At 37.9% G+C, this 23,684-nt stretch overlaps 1 protein-coding gene across 9 annotated transcripts in view; it reads left to right on the top strand.

The window, feature by feature from the left end:
• Positions 1–23,684, top strand: part of LOC133564237 (PTB domain-containing engulfment adapter protein 1-like) — a 200,492-nt gene that overhangs the window by 63,863 nt on the left and 112,945 nt on the right. For 7 of the 9 annotated variants that reach the window (XM_061918406.1, XM_061918411.1, XM_061918403.1 and 4 more), the window contains exon 2: positions 13,205–13,282. In XM_061918406.1, the coding sequence (XP_061774390.1) occupies positions 13,255–13,282 (28 nt within the window). In that variant the 5' untranslated portion in view covers positions 13,205–13,254. The remainder of the gene's footprint in view (positions 1–13,204; positions 13,283–23,684) is intronic. The other 2 variants (XM_061918405.1, XM_061918408.1) reach the window with 1 other exon arrangement.

Here is a 23,684-nt window from a genome sequence, read left to right as displayed (position 1 = left end):
CGTGCTGAATGTGTCTTGGCGTCCATGAAAAAGACGGCGCTGAGATGGTAGCATATGTTGTTCCGAAACCTGTATGTACCTTTCAGCATTAATGGCGCCTTCACAGATGTGTAAGTTACCCATGCCTTGGGCACTAATGCACCCCCATGATGCTGGCTTTTGAACTTTGTGTCGATAACAGTCTGGATGGTTCCGATGGCACAATATTTCCAAAAACAATTTCAAATATGGACTCGTCAGACCACAGAACACTTTTCCACTTTGCATCAGTCCATCTTAGATGATCTCGGGCCCAGAGAAGCCGGCGGCGTTTCTGGATGTTGTTGATAAATGGCTTTCGCTTTGCATAGTAGAAATTTAACTTGCATTTACAGATGTAGCGACAAACTGTATTTAGTGACAGTGGTTTTCTGAAGTGTTACTGAGCCCATGTGGTGATATCCTTTAGAAATTGATGTCTGTTTTTGATACAGTGCATTCTGAGGGATCGAAGGTCACGGTCATTCAATGTTGCCGCTTACATGGAGTGATTTCTCCAGATTCTCTGAACCTTTTGATGATATTATGGACCGTAGATGTTGAAATCCCTGTTTGACTATTTGCTCACGCAGTTGTGGACAAAGGGGTGTACCTCGCTCCATCCTTTCTTGTGAAAGACTGAGCATTTTTTGGGAAGCTGTTTTTATTCCCAATCTTGGCACCCACCTGTTCCTAATTAGCCTGCATACTTGTGGGATGTTCCAAATAAGTGTTCGATGAGCATTCCTCAACTTTATCAGTATTTATTGCCACCTTTCCAAAATTCTTTGTCACGTGTCGCTGGCATCAAATTCTAAAGTTAATGATCATTTGCAAAAAAAAAATGTTTATCAGTTTGAACATCAAATATGTTGTCTTTCTAGCATATTCAACTGAATATGGGTTGAAAATGATTTGCAAATCATTGTATTCCGTTTATATTTACATCTAACACAATTTCCCAACTCATATGGAAACGGGTTTTGTATATTTTTGTTTTAAGAGTGAAGTGAATTATATTTATATAGCACTTTTTCTCTGGTGACTCAAAGCACTTTTACATAGTGAAACCCAATATCTAAGTTACATTTAAACCAGTGTGGGTGGCACTGGGAGCAGGTGGGTAAAGTTTCTTGCCCAAGGACACAGCGGCAGTGACTAGGATGGCGAAAGCGGGGGATCGAACCTGGAACCCTAAGGTTGCAGGCACGGCCACTCTATCTACCGAGCTATACCGCCCAATAGTAAGGTTTCTGTAGGAGGACAACATGACACAAACCTCCCTAATTGTTATAAAGCACACTGTTTGTATTAAACGTGATTCTCTAATGAGAGTATTTGGCGAGTGCCGGTTTTGTCCTACTAATTTTGCCGGTCCTTGAACTCACCGTAGTTTGTTTACATGTATAGTTTTCTTTGAAGAGGCCATAGAAAGACCTGTCTTATGCCACTCTGTTTTTGTCTCATTTTGTCCACCAAACATTTTATGCTGTGCGTGAATGCGCAAAGGTGAACTTTATGTCCGACTAATTTTGCCAGTCCTTGAACTCTCCGTAGTTTGTTTACATGTATAATTTTCTTCGATGACGCCAGAGAAAGACGTGTCTTATGCCACTCCGTGTTTGTCTCATTTTGTCCACCAAACATTTTATGCTGTGCGTGAATGCGCAAAGGTGAACTTTTTGTCCTACTAATTTTGCCGGTCCTTGAACTCTCCGTAGTTTGTTTACATGTATAATTTTCTTCGATGACGCCAGAGAAAGACGTGTCTTATGCCACTCTGTGTTTGTCTCATTTTGTCCACCAAACATTTTATGCTGTGCGTGAATGCGCAAAGGAGAACTTTTTGTCCTACTAATTTTGCCGGTCCTTGAACTCACCGTAGACCGTATGGCAAAAACGGAAAATGATCAAGTATGACACATAGAATGGACCTGCTATCCCCGTTTAAATAAGAAAATCTCATTTCAGTAGGCCTTTAAATCATAATATGGCTTATTTAATGCGCCTTATGGTCTAAAAATACAAAGGTGCACATTGACTAATGTGGTGGAGCGCTGATTGAGTAAACAAGTGGGGACACCGTCGACAAGTTGGCTTAGTCAACGTGTGTCTGGGTTGCCAGGTCCCCTGAGAGGGTGCTGCTGAGTCACCAGACAGGATGCTATTAAAACAGGCCAAACATTGCAGCTGCCAATCATAGTGAGTGACATCATATTGCACAGCAATACATTGCATCACTGCAAGGAGTATGTCTGCTACTATTTAAATGCCATCCTTGTTTGTTTTTCTTTCTTCTTTACACATTAACAGTAACATATTTTGCTGTGAATTGTGGGTTTTTGCATGAAAGGTGACAGTCAAATGAGTCATTACTTTTGGAAAGCTTGCAATATTTCATTTGATACAACGTCCGAGTCAGCGGAAAAGGCTCTCTCAGCAAGGCCAGAACTCAATGTTTTCTTTCCGATCACTTTTTTTTAAACCAGAAACCATTCAATGAGGTTTCATTAGCTATTATTAGGGTTGTACGGTATACCGATGCTAGTATAGTATCGCGGTACTAATGAATCAAAAACAGAATCAATCAATCAATGAATGTTTATTTACATAGCCCTAAATCACAAGTGTCTCAAAGGGCTGCACAAGCCACAATGACATCCGCGGTACAGATCCGACTATACTCTATACCAGGGGTCACCAACCTTTTTGAAACCAAGAGCTACTTCTTGGATACTGATTAATGCGAAGGGCTACCAGTTTGATACACACTTAAATAATTTGCCAGAAATAGACAATTTGCTCAATTTACCTTTAATAAATAAATCAATATATGGTATATAAAAAAAAAGGGTATTTCTGCCTGTCATTCCGTCGTACATTTTTTTCCTTTTACGGAAGTTTTTTTGTAGAGAATAAATGATGAAAAAAACACTTATATTAATGGTTCAAAAGAGGAGAAAACAAGAAAAAAATGAAAGCATGGGTGTACCTAATGAAGTGGCCCATAGCATGGCTGCCTTATTAGCATCGCCGGTAAAATGTGCGGACCAAATGATCAGGACTTTTGCATCTTGTGACACTCGAGCAACTTAAATCCGTCGATTGGTAAGTGTTTGTTTCGCATTAAATGTGGGTATCTAGTTTCCAATGTACATACAGCTAACGTAAATAGCATGTTAGCATCGATTAGCGTAGCATGTTAGCATCGATTAGCTGGCAGTCATGCTGCGACTAAATATTTCTGATTAGCACATAAGTCAACAACATCAACAAAACTCGATTTCGTTGACTTTATCGTTGCAAATGCATCTGCAGGTTGTCCATACATCTCTGTGCCATGTCTGCCTTAGCACCGCCGGTAAAATGTGCAGACACTCCGGCACATTCAATGGGGGTCTGGCAGCAGATTTCTTGCCAGTGATGCAACTTGAATCCCTCCCTGTTAGTGTTGTTACACCCTCCGACAACACACCGACGAGGCATGATGTCTCCAAGGTTCCGAAAAATAGTCGAAAAAACGGAAAGTAACAGAGCTGAAACCCGGTGTTTGTAATGCGGAAATGAAAATGGCGGGTGTATTACCTCGGTGACGTCACGTTCTGACGTCATCGCTACAAGACCGATAAACAGAGAGGCGTTTAATTTGCCAAAATTCACCCATTTAGAGTTCTGAAATCGGTTAAAAAAATACATGGTCTTTTTTCTGCAACATCAAAGTATATATTGACGCTTGCATAGGTTTGGTGATAATGTTCCCCTTTAATGATCGACTGCACATCTCAGTCTAATTGTCCGCGTATTTCCAGTATGACTGATCAAATAACCTGGTCAAATCGCAGAAGCGTTACTCCAGAAATAGCCGAAAGTATTTGGAGCAGAATATTCTGAACGGCTGACGGAATTTTCGGCATTTTGTTACGTCCATATGGTATTCTCACATACGTTGCGGATTATCAGTACGATTGGATATGGTTTATTGGATACAATGAAACAATAAGCATATAGTCTCAACTTGTTTTTCCCCTCCACTGGTACTTTAAAGCCAGTTTGGAATGTCTGGAATCTTCCTAAGAGATGCATCCAAAGCCCAAGCCAGTGAAATGTCTCCATCCCTATATAGACAAACACACCCGCAGTTTTTTTTTTTATTTTAGTCGTAGCGTAGCGAAGCAAAATGTAAATAACTGCTGGCTGGGAACGGTTAAATGTGGCTTCCGAAGGACCATTTAGCAGTTTGAGGATCCATTAACTGCCCGGGCGGGTGCCTGATGCAAAGAACATTTTACGGAAGAGTTCCAGCACTAAAACAACTAATACTGTACTAGAGAATTTACAACAAGGGGCAGCAATTATTCACAAACAAGAAAGCTACTGGTGCGGATTTAGCACTTTTAAAGTGAGAAAAAGATGCATACTGTTCAGCAGGGGTGTCAAACTTGTTTTCATTGAGGACCACATCACCATTATAGCTGCACTTTATATATATATATATATATATATATATATATATATATATATATATATATATATATATATATATATATATGTATGTGTATATATGTATGTGTAAATATATGTATATATATGTATGTGTATATATATGTGTATATATGTATGTGTATATATATGTGTATATATATGTATATATATATATATATGTATGTGTATATATATATGTGTATGTATATGTGTATATATGTATGTGTATATATATGTGTATATATATGTATATATATGTATATGTATATATGTGTATATATGTATGTGTATATATATGTGTATATATATGTATATATATGTATATATATATGTGTGTATATATATATATATATATATATATATATATATATATATATATATATATATATATATATATATATATATATATATACAGTCGTGCTCGGAAGTTGACATACACTTGTAAAGAAGATAATGTCTTGGCTGTTTTGAGTTTCCAATCATTTCTACCACTCTTATTTTTTTGTGATAGAGTGATTGTAACACATACTTGTTGGTCACAAAAAATTCATTCATGAAGTTGGAAGTTGGAAAACCTAACTGCACCCAAGATTCAACCTCCGGGATGATGATTTTAGGTTGTCCTGAAGAATTTGGAGGTCATCCTCCTTTTTCATTGTCCGGTTTACTCCCTGCAAATCCTCGTTTCGTCCCTGGCTTTGTCATGAATAAGTTGAGAATCGTAACAAGGCCTTTTAGATTTACTAAGGTCTGACATGTTTAGTAACTTTACCGGTGGCAGTGGCCGGACGAAGATGGCGGTGCGGAACTGGCAACCTTAATGTGACGGACTTTCTAACTGGTCAAACGGTGGAGGGCGGGGCATCGAAATGAAAATAATAACATGATTTCAGGGCTGTAAAATCTAATTTTGGAATGAGAATATCCCAGCCAAACTACCATTATCAGTTATAAAGGTATTCAAAAGAACATGATTTATTAATACCATTTGACATATCAGGGCCTTTTAATGATGACTTGACATGACATTTTCTACATATGGCTCTGTGGAGGACTCTCACTTCTGGGTTCTTCGGACAACCAATCACCTACATGCCAGACTCTTTTAGGTTGACAGTAATGTTTTGTTTTTCAAATTGTCTTTTCCCTTGTGCTTTTCAGCAATTGTCGCTCTCGCTCGTGCTCCACCACCCACTCTCCTCTCCTCCCCGGCTGCTGCCAATAAGGCGCTAAGGTGCCAATATTACATACAAATAATGTGTCACGAGACATTCAAATATAAATTAAATACACCGAGGGCGTAAGTAAAGGAAGTTAAATGAGCTCAAATATAGCTACAAACGAGGCATAATGATGCAATGTGTACATACAGCTAGCCTAAATAGCATGTTAGCATCGATTACTTTGCAGTCATGTATTGACCAAATAGGCCTGATTAGCACTACAGCAAATCAATAAAACTCAACTTTGTGCATTTTTTTATTTTAATTTTCAATTTTTTTAATTTATCTATTTATTTATTTTTTATTTATTTATTATTACTCTTTTTTTATTTTTTTTTTTTTTATTTATTTTTTTAATACAATGTAGCACTTTGAGGTTATATGCTCAATGTAAAGTGCTTTTTACAAGTAACATCTATTATTATTATTTATTCACGCACAGCATAAAACGTTTGGTGGACAAAATGAAACAAAGAAGGAGAGGCATAAAACACATTATTCTGTGGCAGCGTCTGGGGAAAGTTGGACATGTAAACGAACGACGATGAGTTCAATGATCGCTGAAACTAATAGGACAAAAGAGACCTTGCCAAATACTCTCATCAGTGAAGCATGTTTAATATAATTGGTGGGATTTCTAACAATTAAGAAGGTTTGTGTCTTGTTTGTTCTCCTACAGAAAATATATCAGACATATATGATAGTGAAGTGAAGTGAATTATATTTATATAGTGCTTTTTCTCTGGTGACTCAAAGCGCTTTACATAGTGAAACCCAATATCTAAGTTACATTTAAACCAGTGTGGGTGGCACTGGGAGCAGGTGGGTAAAGTGTCTTGCTCAAGGACACAATGGCAGTGACTAGGATGGCGGAAGCGGGGATTGAACCTGCAACCCTCAAGTTGCTGGCACGGCCACTCTACCAACTGAGCAATACCGCCCCACAAAATCAACAAAGCTCAACTTTGTGCATTTTTTTATTTTTATTTTAATTTTTTTAAATGTATCTATTTATTTCTTTTTTATTTATTTATTATTACTTTTATTTTATTTTATTTTATTTATATATTGTTTAATACAGTGTAGCACTTTGAGGTTGTTTGCTCAATGTAAAGTGCTTTTTACAAGTAAAATCTATTATTATTATTTATTCACGCACAGCATAAAACGTTTGGTGAACAAAACGAGCTAAAGAAAGAGTGGCATAAAACACATCATTCCGTGGCAGCGTCGGAGAAAGTTGGACTTGTAAACAAACGACGATGAGTTCGAGGATCGCTGAAACTAATAGGACAAAAGGGACCTTGCCAAATACTCTCATCAGTGAAGCATGTTTAATATAATTAGTGGGATTTCTAACAATTAAGAAGGTTCGTGTCTTGTTTCTTCTCCTACAGAAAATATATCAGACATGTATGATACTAGTTTCAAAATTGAGGGAACTTGTTTTTCTACTCTACTGGTACTTTAAAACCTAAAGCTGTAATTAAGACATTTTATAGGATTTTAACTGGGTAAAATGTCTGCACAGATCCTATTTTGAAGATATTATTTTATTATGAAAATCTGAAGATGTGCTGATTGCGTGGCGTTCACTTGCGAGAGGAAACGTTCGATCATTTTGCATTTTCAGACGGGTGTTCTGAAACTTGACTGAGTTTAACGGTCAAATCTTTGTGCCTTTTATGTACTCGTGGCGAGATAATGATTGGATTATTGATTGCCGTGTTGTGTTCTGGGTGTAGATGCAGAATATTCGACATGGCGATATTTCTCGTAGAAAACAAATATCCCAGTTATTTAGTGGGATGGAGTGTTGCAGGAACCACCATCCGTCATAAAACATACTAAAACAGAAGCATACAGAAAACGTAATTTGAGCCACTAGACAAAAGCGCTATATAAATATAATTCACTTAATTTCACTACTTCGAATAATAGCACATGATGAAGAATAAAGCTCTTTAAAGGGAACCTATAAAAATTTTAATGCAGATTCAAAACATGTCCTTGTAGTTTAGATAAAATGTATCGGATATGCTTTAGTGTATATTCTCCCCAGTCACTTTTACAACCCGTTTATATAACCCGCGAACTCAGTTTGAGACCAGGAAAAAGTGGCAATATCTATAAATCCATAAAGGACAAAACTCACAATTGATCGTCTTTAAAATAATACAATATGTCATACTCTCATATATATTTTAAACCAGGTGACAGTTGTGATGTTTTGTTTACAAAACCCAAAACCGGTATAGTTGGCACGTTGTGTAAATGGTAAATAAAAACATGATACAATGATTTGCATATCTTTTTTAACCTATAGTCAACTGCATGGACTGCAAAGACAAGATACTTAATGTTTGAATTGGGAAACGTCATTATTTTTTGCAAATATTAGCCAAATGATGTTTGCAACAAAAAAGTTGGCACGAGTGGCTAAAATAGACAGAGAATGTTGAGGAATGCTCATCAAACACTTAATTGGAACATCCAACATCCTATTCATCATTTATCAACAACACCCAGAAACGTGCCAACATCACTGGTTTTGGGTTGTGTAGGCTTTGCTGGTTTGGGGTTTTGTAGACCAGGGGTTCTTAGCCGTTTCCACTTAACCATAAACACTGATTTAATCATCTTGATTTAAAATGTATTCAATAATTATATGCAACGTACTTACAGTTTATTAGGATAAACCTTGTCAAATTCTATGAAACCAATCACAAAGATTATTATGAAGGCTTAGGTCAGGCTGATTACAAAAATAAATATCTATCAAATATACTGCAAAAGAAGGTACTCATAAAATGAATGATAAGTGCATTTACATTAAATGTATACAGTGCTAAAATAAATATATTTTAAGCATTAATATATTAATAATTTAATTGCAATTAAAAATACAACTTAACAACGTTGGTCATCATTTTTGCGCTCAAGAAATTTCTCCATGACTTTAGCTCAGGACTTTTTATGTTTTTTTTATATTTTGCTGCCACAAGTGGTACACAAATGTATTACAAAACCCAAAACCAGTGAAGTTAGCACGTTGTATAAATAGTAAATAAAAACAGAATACAATTCTCTCCAATACTTATTTGATGTACAGCTTAAATTGTTCAACAGTCTCCATTGTGGTATTGTACGCTTCATAATGCGCCACACATTTACAATGGGAGACAAGGGTGGACTTCAGGCAGGCCAGTCTAGTACCCTCACTCTTTTACTACCAAGCCACGCTGTCGTAACAAGTGCAGAATGTGGCTTGGAATTGTCTTGCTGAAATAAGCAGGGGCGTCCATGAAAAAGACGTTGCTTGGATGGCAACATATGTCGCTCCAAAACCTATATGTACCTTTCAGCAATATTGGTGCCTTCACAGATGTGTAAGTTACCCATGCCTTGGGCACTAGTACACCCCCATACTATCACAGATGCTGGCTTTTGAACTTTGCGCCCATAATAGTCCAGATGGTTCTTTTCCTCTGTGGTCCAAAGGACACGATGTCCACACTTACCAATTTGAAATGTAGTCTGACGAGTCCACAGAACACTTTTTAGTCCATCTTAGATGAGCTCGGGCCCAGCGAAGCCGGCGGCGTTTCTGGGTGTTGTTGATAAATGGTTTTTGCTTTGCATAGCATAGTTTTAACTTGCACTTATAGATGTAGCGACAAACTGTAGTTCCTGAGCCCATGCGGTGATATCCTTTACACACTGATGTCGCTTTTTGATGCAGTGCCGCATGAGGGATTGAAGGTCCGTAATATCATCGCTTACATGGAGCGATTTCTCCAGATTCTCTGAACCTTTTTGATGATATTACGGACCGTAGACGGTGAAATCCATAAATTCCTTGAAATAGCTTGTTGAGAAATGTTGTTCTCAAACTGTCGGACAATTCGCTCACGCATTTGTTCACAAAGTGGTGACTCTCGCCCCATCCTTGTTTGTGAATGACTGCTTTAACACCCAATCATGGCACCCACCTGTTCCCAATCAGCCTGTTCACCTGTGGGATGTTCCAAATAAGTGTTTGATGAGCATTCCTCAACTTTCTCAGTCTTTTTTGTTATGATCCGCTGCCCGGATCATATTTTGATTTAGGTTTTTGAGTCTTTTTGTATTTTCTGTTTGTTTTGGACTCTTTCGGTTCCGGTTTGTACGCCTCTGTTTGTTACTATAGTTACTCAATTTTTTCACCTACCGCTTGCTCCCGACGCCTACCTGTGTTGTAATTACTTTATTATTTAAGCCTGCCTTCTCCCGTCAGTCGGTCTTGGTTCTTTACTTGCGGTAAGCAACAATCACGTTGATGTATCCGGTTCCTGATTCTGTGCTAAGTACTAGCCTTAGCTTCAGGTGCATTCGGCACGCGTTCCTTTTGTTTATTTCTGTCTGTTTTTACCAGTGTTGTTATTTTTTTTTGCATTAAAACAAGCCCTTACCTGCAAAAAAAATAAACATTTTAAAAAATTAAAAATATCATGATCCATGTTTGAATATGTTTTTGTTAGACTGAAAATAAACTGAACTGAACTGAAAACACAAAAAGACTCAAAAACCTAAATCAAAATAGAATCCGGGTAGCGGATCATAACACTTTTTTGCCACTTGTGCCAGCTTTTATGAAACATGTTGCAGGCCTAACATACCAAAGGAGCTAATATTTGCAAAAACATGACTAAGTTTACCAGTTCGGACGTTAAATATCTTTTTCAATTGAATATAGGTTGAACAAGATTTGTGAATCATTGTATTCTTGTTTTTTATTTACGATTCACAGCCAACTCCACCGGTTTTGGGTTTTGCACAACTGCTCACAGAGGTGGGTAGAGTAGCCAGAAATTGTACTCAAGTAAGAGTACCGTTACTTTAGAGATTGATTACTCAAGTAAAAGTAAGGAGTAGTCACCCAAATATTTACTTGAGTAAAAGTAAAAAGTATGTTGTAAAAAAACTACTCAAGTACTGAGTAACTGGTGAGTAACCTGCTTGTTTAATGATTACGGAAACAAATAATGCACAAAAACATAAAAATAGCAATGAGCAAATTCAGAGCCAGGAATATCTCTTAAGCAACTAAAACAATATTATATATTAAATAATAATACATTGAAATAAAAAAAAATTGAGGCAAATTGCCCCCCGCGACCCCAAAAGGGAATAAGCGGTAGAAAATGGATGGATGGATGAGGCAAATTGAGCCATAATAACTTAACAGCACCATAGGCTCAGTAGGCATTGATTGATTGATTGATTGAAACTTGTATTAGTAGATTGCACAGTACAGTACATATTCCGTACAGTTGACCACTAAATGGTAACACCCCAATAAGTTTTTCAACGTTGATCAATTACCTAATAAATGACCAAGTCGAGGTGATCTACCTCATATATACATATACATACACACATATATATATACACACATACATACACTTATATATACAGTATATCATTTATATTTATTTATTTTGCCGTTTTTGTTCACATGTTAAAGGTGTTTTAATAAGATATACATGCATGTTTAACACATAGATTCCTATCTTTCATGAAGACAAGAATATAAGATGGTGTATTACCTGATTCTGATGACTTGCATTGATTGGAATCAGACAGTATAGTGCTGATAACGTCCACGTTTTCAAATGGAGGAGAAAAAAAAGTTCCTCCTTCCTGTCTAATACATCATGAAAGTCGTTGTTTTTTGGCATCTTATTTGTCCAGCTTCCATATTCGTTTTTATACACTTTACAAGAAATACATTGGCGGCAAACTCCGTAGCTTGCGAGTTTGTTTGCGCTGGCTTTCGGAGACTCTTATTTTGTTAGCGCAGGCGCGATGAAGCGGCACTTTTATTGTGAAGACAGGAACTGTGCGATCAGTCTTTAGGCTTTTGACGGGAAGTACGGTTGAAATAAAAAGTGTCTTTTTTTCCTTTACACTTTTGATTGATTGGTTGTTTGATTGAAACTTTTATTAGTAGATTGCACAGTACAGTACATATTCCGTACAAACGACCACTAAATGGTAACACCCCAATAAGTTTTTCAACGTTGATCAATTACCTAATAAATGACCAAGTCGAGGTGATCTACCTCATATATACATATACATACACACATATATATATATATACACACACATACATATACTTATATATACAGTATATCATTTATATCTATTTATTTTGCCGTTTTTGTTCACATATTAAAGGTGTTTTAATAAAATATACATGCATGTTTAACACATAGATTCCTATCTTTAATGAAGACAAGAATATAAGTTGGTGTATTACCTGATTCTGATGACTTGCATTGATTGGAATCAGACAGTATAGTGCTGATAACGTCCACGTTTTCAAATGGAGGAGAAAAAAAAGTTCTTCCTTCCTGTCTAATACATCATGAAAGTCGTTGTTTTTTGCCATCTTATTTGTCCAGCTTCCATATTCGTTTTTATACACTTTACAAGAAATACATTGGCGGCAAACTCCGTAGCTTGCTAGCTTGTTTGCGCTGGCTTTCGGAGACTCTTATTTTGTTAGCGCAGGCGCGATGAAGCGGCGCTTTTATTGTGAAGACAGGAACTGTGCGATCAGTCTTTAGGCTTTTGACGGGAAGTACGGTTGAAATAAAAAGTGTCTTTTTTTCCTTTACACTTTTGATTGAAGCTTGTATTAGTAGATTGCACAGTTCAGGACATATTCCGTAGAATTGACCACTAAATGGTAACACCCCAATAAGTTTTTCAACATGTCGGGTTCTACGTGTGACGGTCACGTGACCGCCTGGCTCTGTTTGATTGGTCCAACGTCACCGGTGACTGCATGTGATTGGTGAAACGCAGGCATGCGTAGTTCCTACTAAATCAAAACAAACAAAGCGTGCATTAACAGATCGATAAAAAAAAATGTAGTGAAGTGAATTATATTTATATAGCGCTTTTTCTCTAGCGACTCAAAGCGCTTTACATAGTGAAACCCAATATCTAAATTACATTTTTAAACCAGTGTGGGTGGCACTGGGAGCAGGTGGGTAAAGTGTCTTGCCCAAGGACACAACGGCAGTGACTAGGATGGCGGAAGCGGGAATCGAACCTGCAACCCTCAAGTTGCTGGCACGGCCACTCTACCAACCGAGCTATATCGTGAGTAGCGACCTGATTGCAGATAAATGGAGTAGCGTTTCTTCTCTATAAATATACTCAAGTAAAAGTAAAAGTGCGTTGCATAAAAACTACTCTTAGAAGTACAATTTATCCCGAATGTTACTCAAGTAGATGTAACGGAGTAAATGTAGCGCGTTACTACCCACCTCTGACTGCTCACCGCTGCGGCCCAATAATGAAAAACAGATATATTTCGTCGGCCCTCCAGGGTCTGCTCGCAGCTCAACAACGGGGCCCTCTAGGGGTAAGAAATGCCGATTTAGACTCTTTAGTTTCATCCATCTTTTTCTCCGCTTCTTTTCCAGGTGGAATATCGGACTAAATCAAGGACTAAACGCTGCGGACTTTTTCCACTATGAATCGTGCCTTCAACAGGAAAAAAGGTGAGTTAGGTCATTGTATTTTCAAACCCTAAACTGTTAATATTGTTTAGACAAAAGTGTATATTATATATACTATTATATATATAGTATTTATATAGGTGTGTGTGTGTGTGTGATGGATATGTGTGTATTTTGGGTATATGCATGTGTATGTATGTGATTGTGTGTGTATATGTATATATATATATATATATATATATATGTATATATATATATATAAATTGTATATATGTGTGTGTACATATGTATATATGTAAGTTTGTGTGAATTTAAATGTATTTTATATAGACAATATATAGCAGCAACCACTGAATTGAATTATATTATATATATTATTGTATTATATATTGTATATATATATTGTATATATTGTATAAATTAAGACAATATTTTTTTTCTTTTCTATGCATTCTAACTTGTAATGTATGGCAAGTATGAGGCGGCTAACAATGCAACTAATGGGTGTACACTCTAAAAAAACATCCAAAACCCCGAAATAATACTCCCTTTACATCTCGTGAATGTTAACCAAGTGTTCGTGTCAGGTTCGAACACTGATGACATTTATTAAACAATACAAGAAGCAAGGAATTAAACAGAGACATGGCAGAGGGGTTAGTGCGTCTGCCTCACAATACGAAGGTCCTGCAGTCCTGGGTTCAAATCCAGGCTCGGGATCTTTCTGTGTGGAGTTTGCATGTTCTCCCCGTGAATGTGTGGGTTCCCTCCGGGTACTCCGGCTTCCTCCCACTTCCAAAGACATGCACCTGGGGATAGGTTGATTGGCAACACTAAATTGGCCCTAGTGTGTGAATGTGAGTGTGAATGTTGTCTGTCTATCTGTGTTGGCCCTGCGATGAGGTGGCGACTTGTCCAGGGTGTACCCCGCCTTCCGCCCGATTGTAGCTGAGATAGGCGCCAGCGCCCCCCGCAACCCCGAACGGGAATAGGCGGCAGAAAATGGATGGACCTAATAAGTTTACTTCTTCCCACTCCCTTTTGAGCCAATCTTGACATCTACAAAAGATTAGTCACATGTAATGTTTTCAATGTAGGTGTAAAAATAATGTATCTATATATTTCTTTTGTATTTTATTTCATTCATTTTTATTTCATTTTGTTTGCATGGCTCAAAATAAACCATTCATTCATTCAAACCCTCACCTGGAGCGAAATGGTGTGCTTACAATGTATTTTACAGCTTTTTTTTTTTTTTTAAACACTGATTAAATGTGGGTGTTATCGTATGTTTTTTTTTTCCTGATTTTGCTCTCTGGTGGTGTGCGTGACAGCTGGGATGCTCGACACAAACAAATTTCCCATGTGGGGTTCCGGAGAATTGTGATTTTTAGATGACAGCATTGTTAAAGACTATGTAAACATGAATAATGCACAGCATGCAGTGTTTGGCTTCTTGAGTGACTACTCCGGTCAAAACTCAATATGATTAATTTACATATAAAACACACACTTAAAGTCATCCATATAAGAATATTGCAGCAATACAAAAAAAAAAAACAGACTCTGAAGAGAAAAACATCCGGTCACGTGTTTTGCATAAAGTAGCAGGAATGTGTGGCACACAGCAGTTGAGGAGACCCTACCCAAAGGCAATGGAGGGGAATATTTGGGGCTGCATTTTCGAAAAAAAACCTAAAACATCTTGAACTGTTTACTGCCATCTGCCTTGCTCCTCGGGCTTTAAATCAACAGGGCAGGAGGACTTTTGGTAAAGTGTTCAGGGCCCGGGTGGCCCACGAGACCGCTAAAGATTCAAATCAAGAAGGTCGAACACTTCTCGTCCTCGCTGTGCAGCGTCGTTGCCATTTTTATCGTAGATAAAATAAAAATATTTTAAAGGAAATGTGTTTTTGTCCGTACTAGTGTTGTCCGTCTTCTTCCGCTTATCCGAGGTCGGGTCGTGGGGGCAGCAGCCTAAGCAGAGAAGCCCAGACTTCCCTCTTCCCAGCCACTTGGTCCAGCTCCTCCCGGGGGAGTGTGATAGCAAAATTACTTGTACTCGTTTTAATTGATGATGTTCTTTGAACGGGTCGCCAAAAGTTGTTTATTAGGCTCAGGGATGTGACATTTTGCAAAAGATCTCTTATCTGATCAAGCTCTGTCTCCTGTGTCTTTGATGCGACATGTGGACTTTAGTTGACCTGGGCATATGTGTCATCTATTCTTGCCCACCCCCCCTCTGGGCTAAATTGGTCCCCTTAAAGTCCTTGGCTGTTAGTGGGCTAAAACAAGATAACATCTGCGGCTGAGGCCACCCCTCAGACAAGAAGTTTTGTCCTTGCACAGATAGAAAAACACCACTTCAGTACAAGTGACAATAATTTATATTAATGGCCCTTAAGCATAAATTTATGATAATAATATATACATAATTATTCTAACACTTTCTCTTTTAACATGTTCTATCTACACTTCTATTAAAATGTAATAATCACTTATTCTTCAGTTGTTTTGATACTTTACATTAGTTTTGGATGATACCATAAATGTGGGTATCAATCCGATACCAAGTCGTTACAAGATCATACATTGGTCATATTCAAAGGGAGTGACAGCAGTGACAACCAATCGCGAGTTAGCAAGAAACGGCAGAGTTAATCGACTATCTTGCCGGAAGTTTTAATAGAAACAGGCTTTAGTTCAATCCACTTAGTCCTAGTGCTTGACCCACAGTAACTCCATTTAGTATATCGTACTTTCCGGACGATAGGGCGCACCAGATTATAAGGCGCACTGCCGATGAGCGGGTCTATTTAGGTTTATTTCATACAAAAGGCGCACCAGATTGAAGGGCGCATTAAAGAAGTCATATTATTATTTTTCTAAATGTAAAACACTTCCTTGTGGTCTACATAACATGTAATGGTGGTTCTTTGGTCAAAAAGTAGCATAGATGATGTTTTACAGATTATTTTCAAGTCACCTTTGGCACTGTGTTTCTCCGTCATCTTTGTTATAGTGGTGTAGCGTGCAAGGATGAGAGTGGAAGAAGTGTCAAAAGATGGCGCTAACTGTTTTAATGGCATTCAGACTTCACTTCAATCAATAACGGAGCAGCATCTCCTCATCCGTGGCTCACTCGTGCAATAACAAGGCTGGAAATGTGTCCCGATAAAACCGTCCGACCGGAACTCTCTAATTACTAAAGTTCCTTGGGTGAATAAAGTGAACTCACTACACCGGTATGTTTTAACACTTTCATGGCGCGTTTACTGACAGATATAAGTAGGAACTTTACACCACTTTATATTAGAAATGGCAACAGCGGAGGATGAATGTCCCATAACAAGAAGATAGAGAAAAAGAAGAAACTTATCGACTATGGTGTGGGCACGGACTACAAAGGCGGACTCGCGCAATTTTTCAGGATTTATTCGGATCCCAAATACAGATCAGCATGTAACAGAAAGTAAGACAAGTTGCTTTTAAATGAAATTGCAAAACAAAAGGCCAGATTATATGTCTTACCCTATACACACAACATAATAATACTCGTATGTTGAAGCACAGTACAATCCATCAAGCGGTGTGGCTTCATAGCTTACCAAAGTCATATTAAAATATTCTGGTCGATTTTTGATCGTCGTGTGTAATGTTCAATCCTTTCAAAGGAACATATAAAATGGTAGTGTTCTTTACTTGAGTCATATTGCAGTCTACACATATCTCCTATCTATAACTGCCATCATATTGCAGTCTACACGTACAGTGGGGCAAAAAAGTATTTAGTCAGCCACCGATTGTGCAAGTTCTCCCACTTAAAATGATGACAGCGGTCTGTAATTTTCATCAGAGGTACACTTCAACTGTGAGAGACAGAATGTGAAAACAAAATCCAGGAATTCACATTGTAGGAACTTTAAAAATTGTCATTGTAAATTATGGTGGAAAATAAGTATTTGGTCAACCATTCAAAGCTCTCACTGATGGAAGTAGGTTTTGGCTCAAAATCTCACGATACATGGCCCCATTCATTCTTTCCTTAACACGGATCAATCGTCCCGTCACCTTAGCAGAAAAAACAGCCCCAAAGCATGATGTTTCCACCCCCATGCTTCACAGTAGGTATGGTGTTCATGGGATGCAACTCAGTATTCTTCTTCCTCCAAACACGACAACTTGAGTTTATACCAAAATGGATACATGGATGATACAGCAGAGGATTGGGAGAATGTCATGTGGTCGGATGAAACCAAAATAGAACTTTTCGGTATAAACTCAACTTGTGGTGTTTGGAGGAAGAAAAATACTGAGTTGCATCCTATGAACACCACACCTACTGTGAAGCATGGGGGTGGAAACATCATGCTTTGGGGCTGTTTTTCTGCTAAGGGGACAGGACGTTTGATCCGTGTTAAGGAAAGAATGAATGAAATTTTGAGCCAAAATCTCCTTCCATCAGTGAGAGCTTTGAATGGTTGACCAAATACTTATTTTCCACCATAATTTACAAATAAATTCCTTAAAATTCCTACAATGTGAATTACTGGATTTTTTTTCACATTCTGTCTCTCACAGTTGAAGTGTACCTATGATGAAAGTTACAGACCTCTGTCCTCATTTTAAGTGGGAGAACTTGCACAATCGGTGGCTGACTAAATACTTTTTTGCCCCATTGTATCTCTTATGAGTGACTGCCGTCTACTGGTCACACGTATCATTACACCTTTTACCAAACAAAATAGCTTTGAGGTCGGTAAGCACGATCCAAATGATTCTGTCCATTGGGTTATAAGGCGCACTGTGGAGTTTAGAGAAAATGAAATGATCATATGTGCACCTTATAGTCCGAAAAATACGGCTATATATATGTTTTCCTTGTTTATGGACGGTAAAAGAACAAGTCCACCAGAGTCCCGTTTATTGTTACGAAGCGTTGTCTCTCCCTGAAAACAATCAATAGCTGTCAGATATCCGCAGTGTTTGTATAGATACTTCACATGTGCTGCGGATAGAGATGACGTGTATCTCAAAACAGCACTATAGGGTATCAGACGTGTGATAAAGGTTGTCCTTGAAGCCCCTCAGATTTCCTTTTTTTTCCTCCATGATAAAGAACACTGCAAGCTGCCTTTGTCATTGATTGAGTACCCCATTGGATAAAGTCATAGTCTCCTCTCTTTGTGAAGGCTTTGCCACAGAGTAGTCATTTAGACGGCAGGATTCAACCCTCTATTATATTTGCATATAATGGAGATTGTTAAACAGCGACTCCTGTTCTCCGTGTTTTTTAACAGCAACACAGATTTTGATAAGGTCTGAAATGTCTTTGTGAGAACATTTCTATTGTTTTTTTTTTTTTCCATTTTCCAAGGAAGATTTATTCTTTCTGTTGTGGCAATGTCAACCCAAAAGCAGCAGTTATTAATAACCTCGGAGGTTTCAGCGTGAAAAATACATCGGGGATAGATAGTTTACCGCCTTGCTGCCACATCTTAACTGCTTCTGCAGCAAATAAGTGTGCAGTGAGATGAGCAATCTGGCTCTTGGGACTTTTACACAACACACTTTTAAGGCCCCGGCACTTTTTAGGCCGTCATACAACAAATGGCAAATAAACTACACTGGTCCGAACACTGATGACATCTATTAAACAAGACAAGAAGCAAGGAATAAAACTGAGACGGAATTAAATTTGGCTCAATGAGGAGAAACACATACACCTGTACACTTATACAGTGTCCCACGCTCTGATGAAAAATTGTACGCCTCCTCTTTTTGAGTTTGAGTTTATTTTGGAACATGCAAGCATACAACATGATACATCACAATTTCCAGTTTCTCTTTTCAACATGTTTGAAAAGGAGGAGGAAGAAGCAGAGTTTATTTAATCCTACCCCTTTTCTTTACATAACAGTTGCTAAAACTTTTGTTCACTTCCTGTTCTCAATGTATTCACAATGTATACTCCATAAGTAATAAGTAATCACAATACAAATAAATAAATAAATAATTGGTGAAGTAAGTTTTATTCCATACGATGAGATTAGTCGGATTGTTTTGAGAATGAACGAGTGAGTAAAATCAGAATGTTTATCATGGTTCTTCATTTTTGTACTTTGTAAACACTTCCAGTTTGAAGAGTTTCTTGAAGTGGATCATATTAGTTGATAATTGTTTGATAATTTAATTCCACATACTGATATACTGAAGGTCTTAAGTGTTGTACGTGCATACAAATGTTTTAAATTACATTTTTCTCCAAGATTATATTTCTCTTCTTTTGTTGAGAAGAATTGTTGTATATTCTTGGGAAGCAGGTTATAGTTTGCTTTCTGTATAATCTTAGCTGTTTGCAATTCCACTGTGTCGTGGAATTTCAGTATCTTTGATTCAATAAATAAAGGGTTTGTATGTTCTCTATACCCAACATTATGTATTATTCTAACTGATCTTTTTTGTAACACTGTTAGTGAATGAAGTGTACTTTTTGTAATTATTTCCCCATATTTCTACACAGTAACTCAGATATGGTAACACTATCATTATTTGGACTTTCCCTGATTACATGGTGTGGTGGGCGTGGCCTGCGGACCTGCAGCGAAGCCGTTTGTGGCCTAACCGGCTTTGAGATTAGCGACAGGTGCGTAGGTGACATAGCTGAGAGTGTTTGTCTAATCACCTGTCGCTCTGTTAAAGGCAGCAGCCGGGAAGGAGAGGAAGGGTTGATGATGGCAGTTGGCGAAGCACGAGGAGAGCGATAGCAAGACAGACCACTCTTAGGGAAACCATTTATGTGCTCGATTCTGGAAAGACAATTGCTGGAAAGCACATCAAGACTTTGCACGGTCTGGCGTTTATTGTAAAATAAACATTATTGTTGACCCTGAAAGGGAGTGGTGATGTCGGTGACTGGTGGCCCAAAGAACCCGGAAGGAAGCGACTTCCACACATGGCAACAGCTGTTTGTAAGGGAGGGGGGGTCATAAACAGCCATTGCCTTTAAATACAACAGTTCAAAGATAAGGTCGTAAAACAGTTCAAAGTAAAGGTGGCCTGGAGGGGAGTCTGGTCCTGCTTCCTCTCCGCTTTGTAGTTCTAGGGTCAAGACAAAATGTTTTTGTGGATTACAATACGTCAAAGAAACAGAACACCTTCATGTTGCTTCCCATCATATACAGTTGAGTTTTACACGCCTTTTTCTTGGTTGGATCAAAGACAGCTTTTGTCTTCTCGCTCATGGCAACACAAAGTTACCTCCTCATGCTCTCCCAGGGAGAGCATGTCCCAAATTCCAAGATGCTGTTTTGAGGCATGTTAAAAAAAAATGCACTTTGTGTTCAATAATAAATATTGCAGTGCCATGTTGGCATTTTCTTTCCATAACTTGAGTTGATTTATTTTGGAATACCTTGTTACATTGTTTGATGCATAAAGTGGGGCATCACAACAAAATGAGGCATGATATTGTGTTAATTCCACGACTGTATATATCGGTATCGGTTGATATCGAAATCGTTAATTACGAGTTGGACAATATCAGAATATCGGATATCTGCAAAAAAGCCAATATCGGACATCTCTAGTAATTTTGCAACACACCCGCGTCCTCATTTTCCAGTTTACATGTATGTATATATCTATTAAATGTGTTTCCATCCAAGGTAGAACAATTGAGAATGTTTTCATTTGCATGTTTCATTTTCCTGTTTTCATTTGCAAAAAAAAAATGCTATGGTATATTGCTCTTAACAGTTTAAATCATGGTTGTCAAACTCTGGCCCGCGGGCCAAATTTGGCCCGCCGTGTAATTTAATTTGGCCCTTGGGGCAATATCAAATTAACATTAGAGTTGGCCCGCCGATATTATACAGCGGCAGTGCCGCTGTAACACTGCATTCACCGCTAATACATCCCGGGAGACTCCTGAAGTTCAGTGCCCCTCCCGAAAATCTCCCAGGGCAACCATTCTCCCAAATTTCTCCCGATTTCCACTTGGACAACAATATTGGGGGCGTGCCTTAAAGGCACTGCCTTTAGCGTCCTCTACAACCTGTCGTCACGTCCGCTTTTCCTCCATACAAACTGCGTGGCGGCAAATCCACGTAATATATGCAGCTTTTACACACACATAATTGAATGCAATGCATACTTGATCAACAGCCATACAGGTCACACTGAGGGTGGCCGTATAAACAACTTTAACACTGATACCAATATGCGCCACACTGTGAACCCACACCAAACAAGAATGACAGACACATCCGCACCGAACACAACATACAGAACAAAACTACCCAGAAACCCTTGCAGCACTAACTCTTCCGGGACGCTACAATACACACACACCCCCCAACCCCGCCCACCTCATTGTTAATTTATTTTGAAATGTATTAGCCTGTGAAAACGTTAATGTTGATATTTACCTCAGAGGGCTGTAAATAGAAAAGGGGTATTTTTTTTTTTTTTTTGTTTTATTTTATTTAATGTACCATTGATGTTTTTTCGTTTGTTTTTTGATGGTTGCTTTTGCATGATTAAGTTATGTAAGCGTTGCTTGTTCCATATTCAGTGTTGAAGCAAATCAGTGTAGAAAACTGAGCAATAATTAACGTTTTATTCATGCACTTTCTCTTGCTACATCAAGGCTTGATAGTTTAAATCGTTGTTATTTTATTTTCAAATTTATTGTGAGCCTGTGGAAAAAGTTTATTTTTGATATGTACCTCCGAAGGCTGCAAATAGAAAAGAGGCATATTTAAATTTAGTTTGATATGCCATTGACATTTTTAAATTGTTATTATTATTATTATTTGAGACTCGATGTTTCATGTCACTATATAGTTATATAAGCCTTGAGTGTTCAATGTTCAACGCAAAACTTGTTTGGGTCCCTATTAATAATTTGTTCAACCTCGGCCCGCGGCTTTGTTCAGTTTTAAATTTTGGCCCACTCTGTATTTGAGTTTGACACCCCTGGTTTAAATGCTCATAAGGTGCAGTCGTAAAAAAATGAACGTTTGATATGGACAAACACTTCGAAAGCGTAAAATATACATGAAGAATGTCAAAAACCCGGACGCAGACAATAAGAGAGCCTTTTGGTGTTTTTTCTATCTGTAATTAGAAATAATCAGTACTATTATGATTTCTAATTAATTAAAACGGCATAGTGATTTGACAATGAGCCCTGAGTGTGTGCTTTTACTGCCATCTAGTGTCGACTGTATGGTATATAATGAGTAAAACATCATTTTGTTTTCCAAGTTGTGTTGAAATTGTGTACTTTTTGTGGTTAATGTTATAAGGAACACTTAGACAAATGATACATTCATAATAATACTGTTCATTTGGAAAACTACTCCCAAATGTCTGACCCCATGTGATAGTACAGAATTAGAGGAAGAATCATGCCCTTAATACTTAATAGTCACTTAATAGGCAATATAAAACGTAAGAAGTGATCAAACTTTATTGGCGTCACAAAGGTTGCCTTTATGCACAGGCGATAAAACAGAGAATTAACCTTACCATCCATCCATTTTTCTGCCGCTTGTCCCTTCTGGGGTGGCGGGGGGTGCTGGAGCTTATGTGGTGAAAAAATACAGTAGTCATATAGCTGTAATATATAGATGACTACTTTTGTAAGATGTTGTCAAAATGTTACATTAATTCTGTCTCTGTTTAATTCCTTGCTTCTTGTCTTGTTTAATAGACGCCCGGGAATCACCAAAATTGATGATCAAGGGTGATGGGTCAAATGCAGAGATTAATTTGACTTGACTTGACTTTATTTATTCATGCTTGCAGTGGACCCAAGGCCCCACTGAAAAAACAGCTGAATTTTACAATACATATCAAACAAACAACAATAAAAAATGAAAAGAACAAACAGTATTTTAAAAATTTTGAACATCCTCAGGGCAGCAGCAGAATGGAAACTGTTAGCATTCTGGTATATAACTATGTTACTTATTTAATTAGTGTCATTTCGCCACACTTAGTGTGTGTGTGACAATCATTGTTACTTTATTTAACTTTAGTTGTTGTGTTAGAACGTGTCAGCGGAACATTTAAAATATTACTGCTGTTTACTGGCGTCATATTGCCATCATAGTGCGATCCACACATACAGTGGGGCGAAAAAGTATTTAGTCAGCCACCGATTGTGCAAGTTCTCCCACTTAAAATGATGACGGAGGTCTGTAATGTTCATCATAGGTACAATTCAACTGTGAGAGACAGAATGTGAAAAAAAAAATCCAGGAATTCACATTGTAGGAATTTTGAATAATTTATTTGTAAATTATGGTGGAAAATAGGTATTTGGTCAACCATTCAAAGCTCTCACTGATGGAAGGAGGTTTTGGCTCAAAATCTCACAATACATGGCCCCATTCATTCTTTCCTTAACACGGATCAATCGTCCTGTCCCCTTAGC

The sequence above is a fragment of the Nerophis ophidion genome, linkage group LG13 (assembly GCF_033978795.1).
Source record: "Nerophis ophidion isolate RoL-2023_Sa linkage group LG13, RoL_Noph_v1.0, whole genome shotgun sequence".
Taxonomy (NCBI): Eukaryota; Metazoa; Chordata; class Actinopteri; order Syngnathiformes; family Syngnathidae; genus Nerophis; species Nerophis ophidion.
This window is presented reverse-complemented; position numbering and strand designations above follow the sequence as displayed.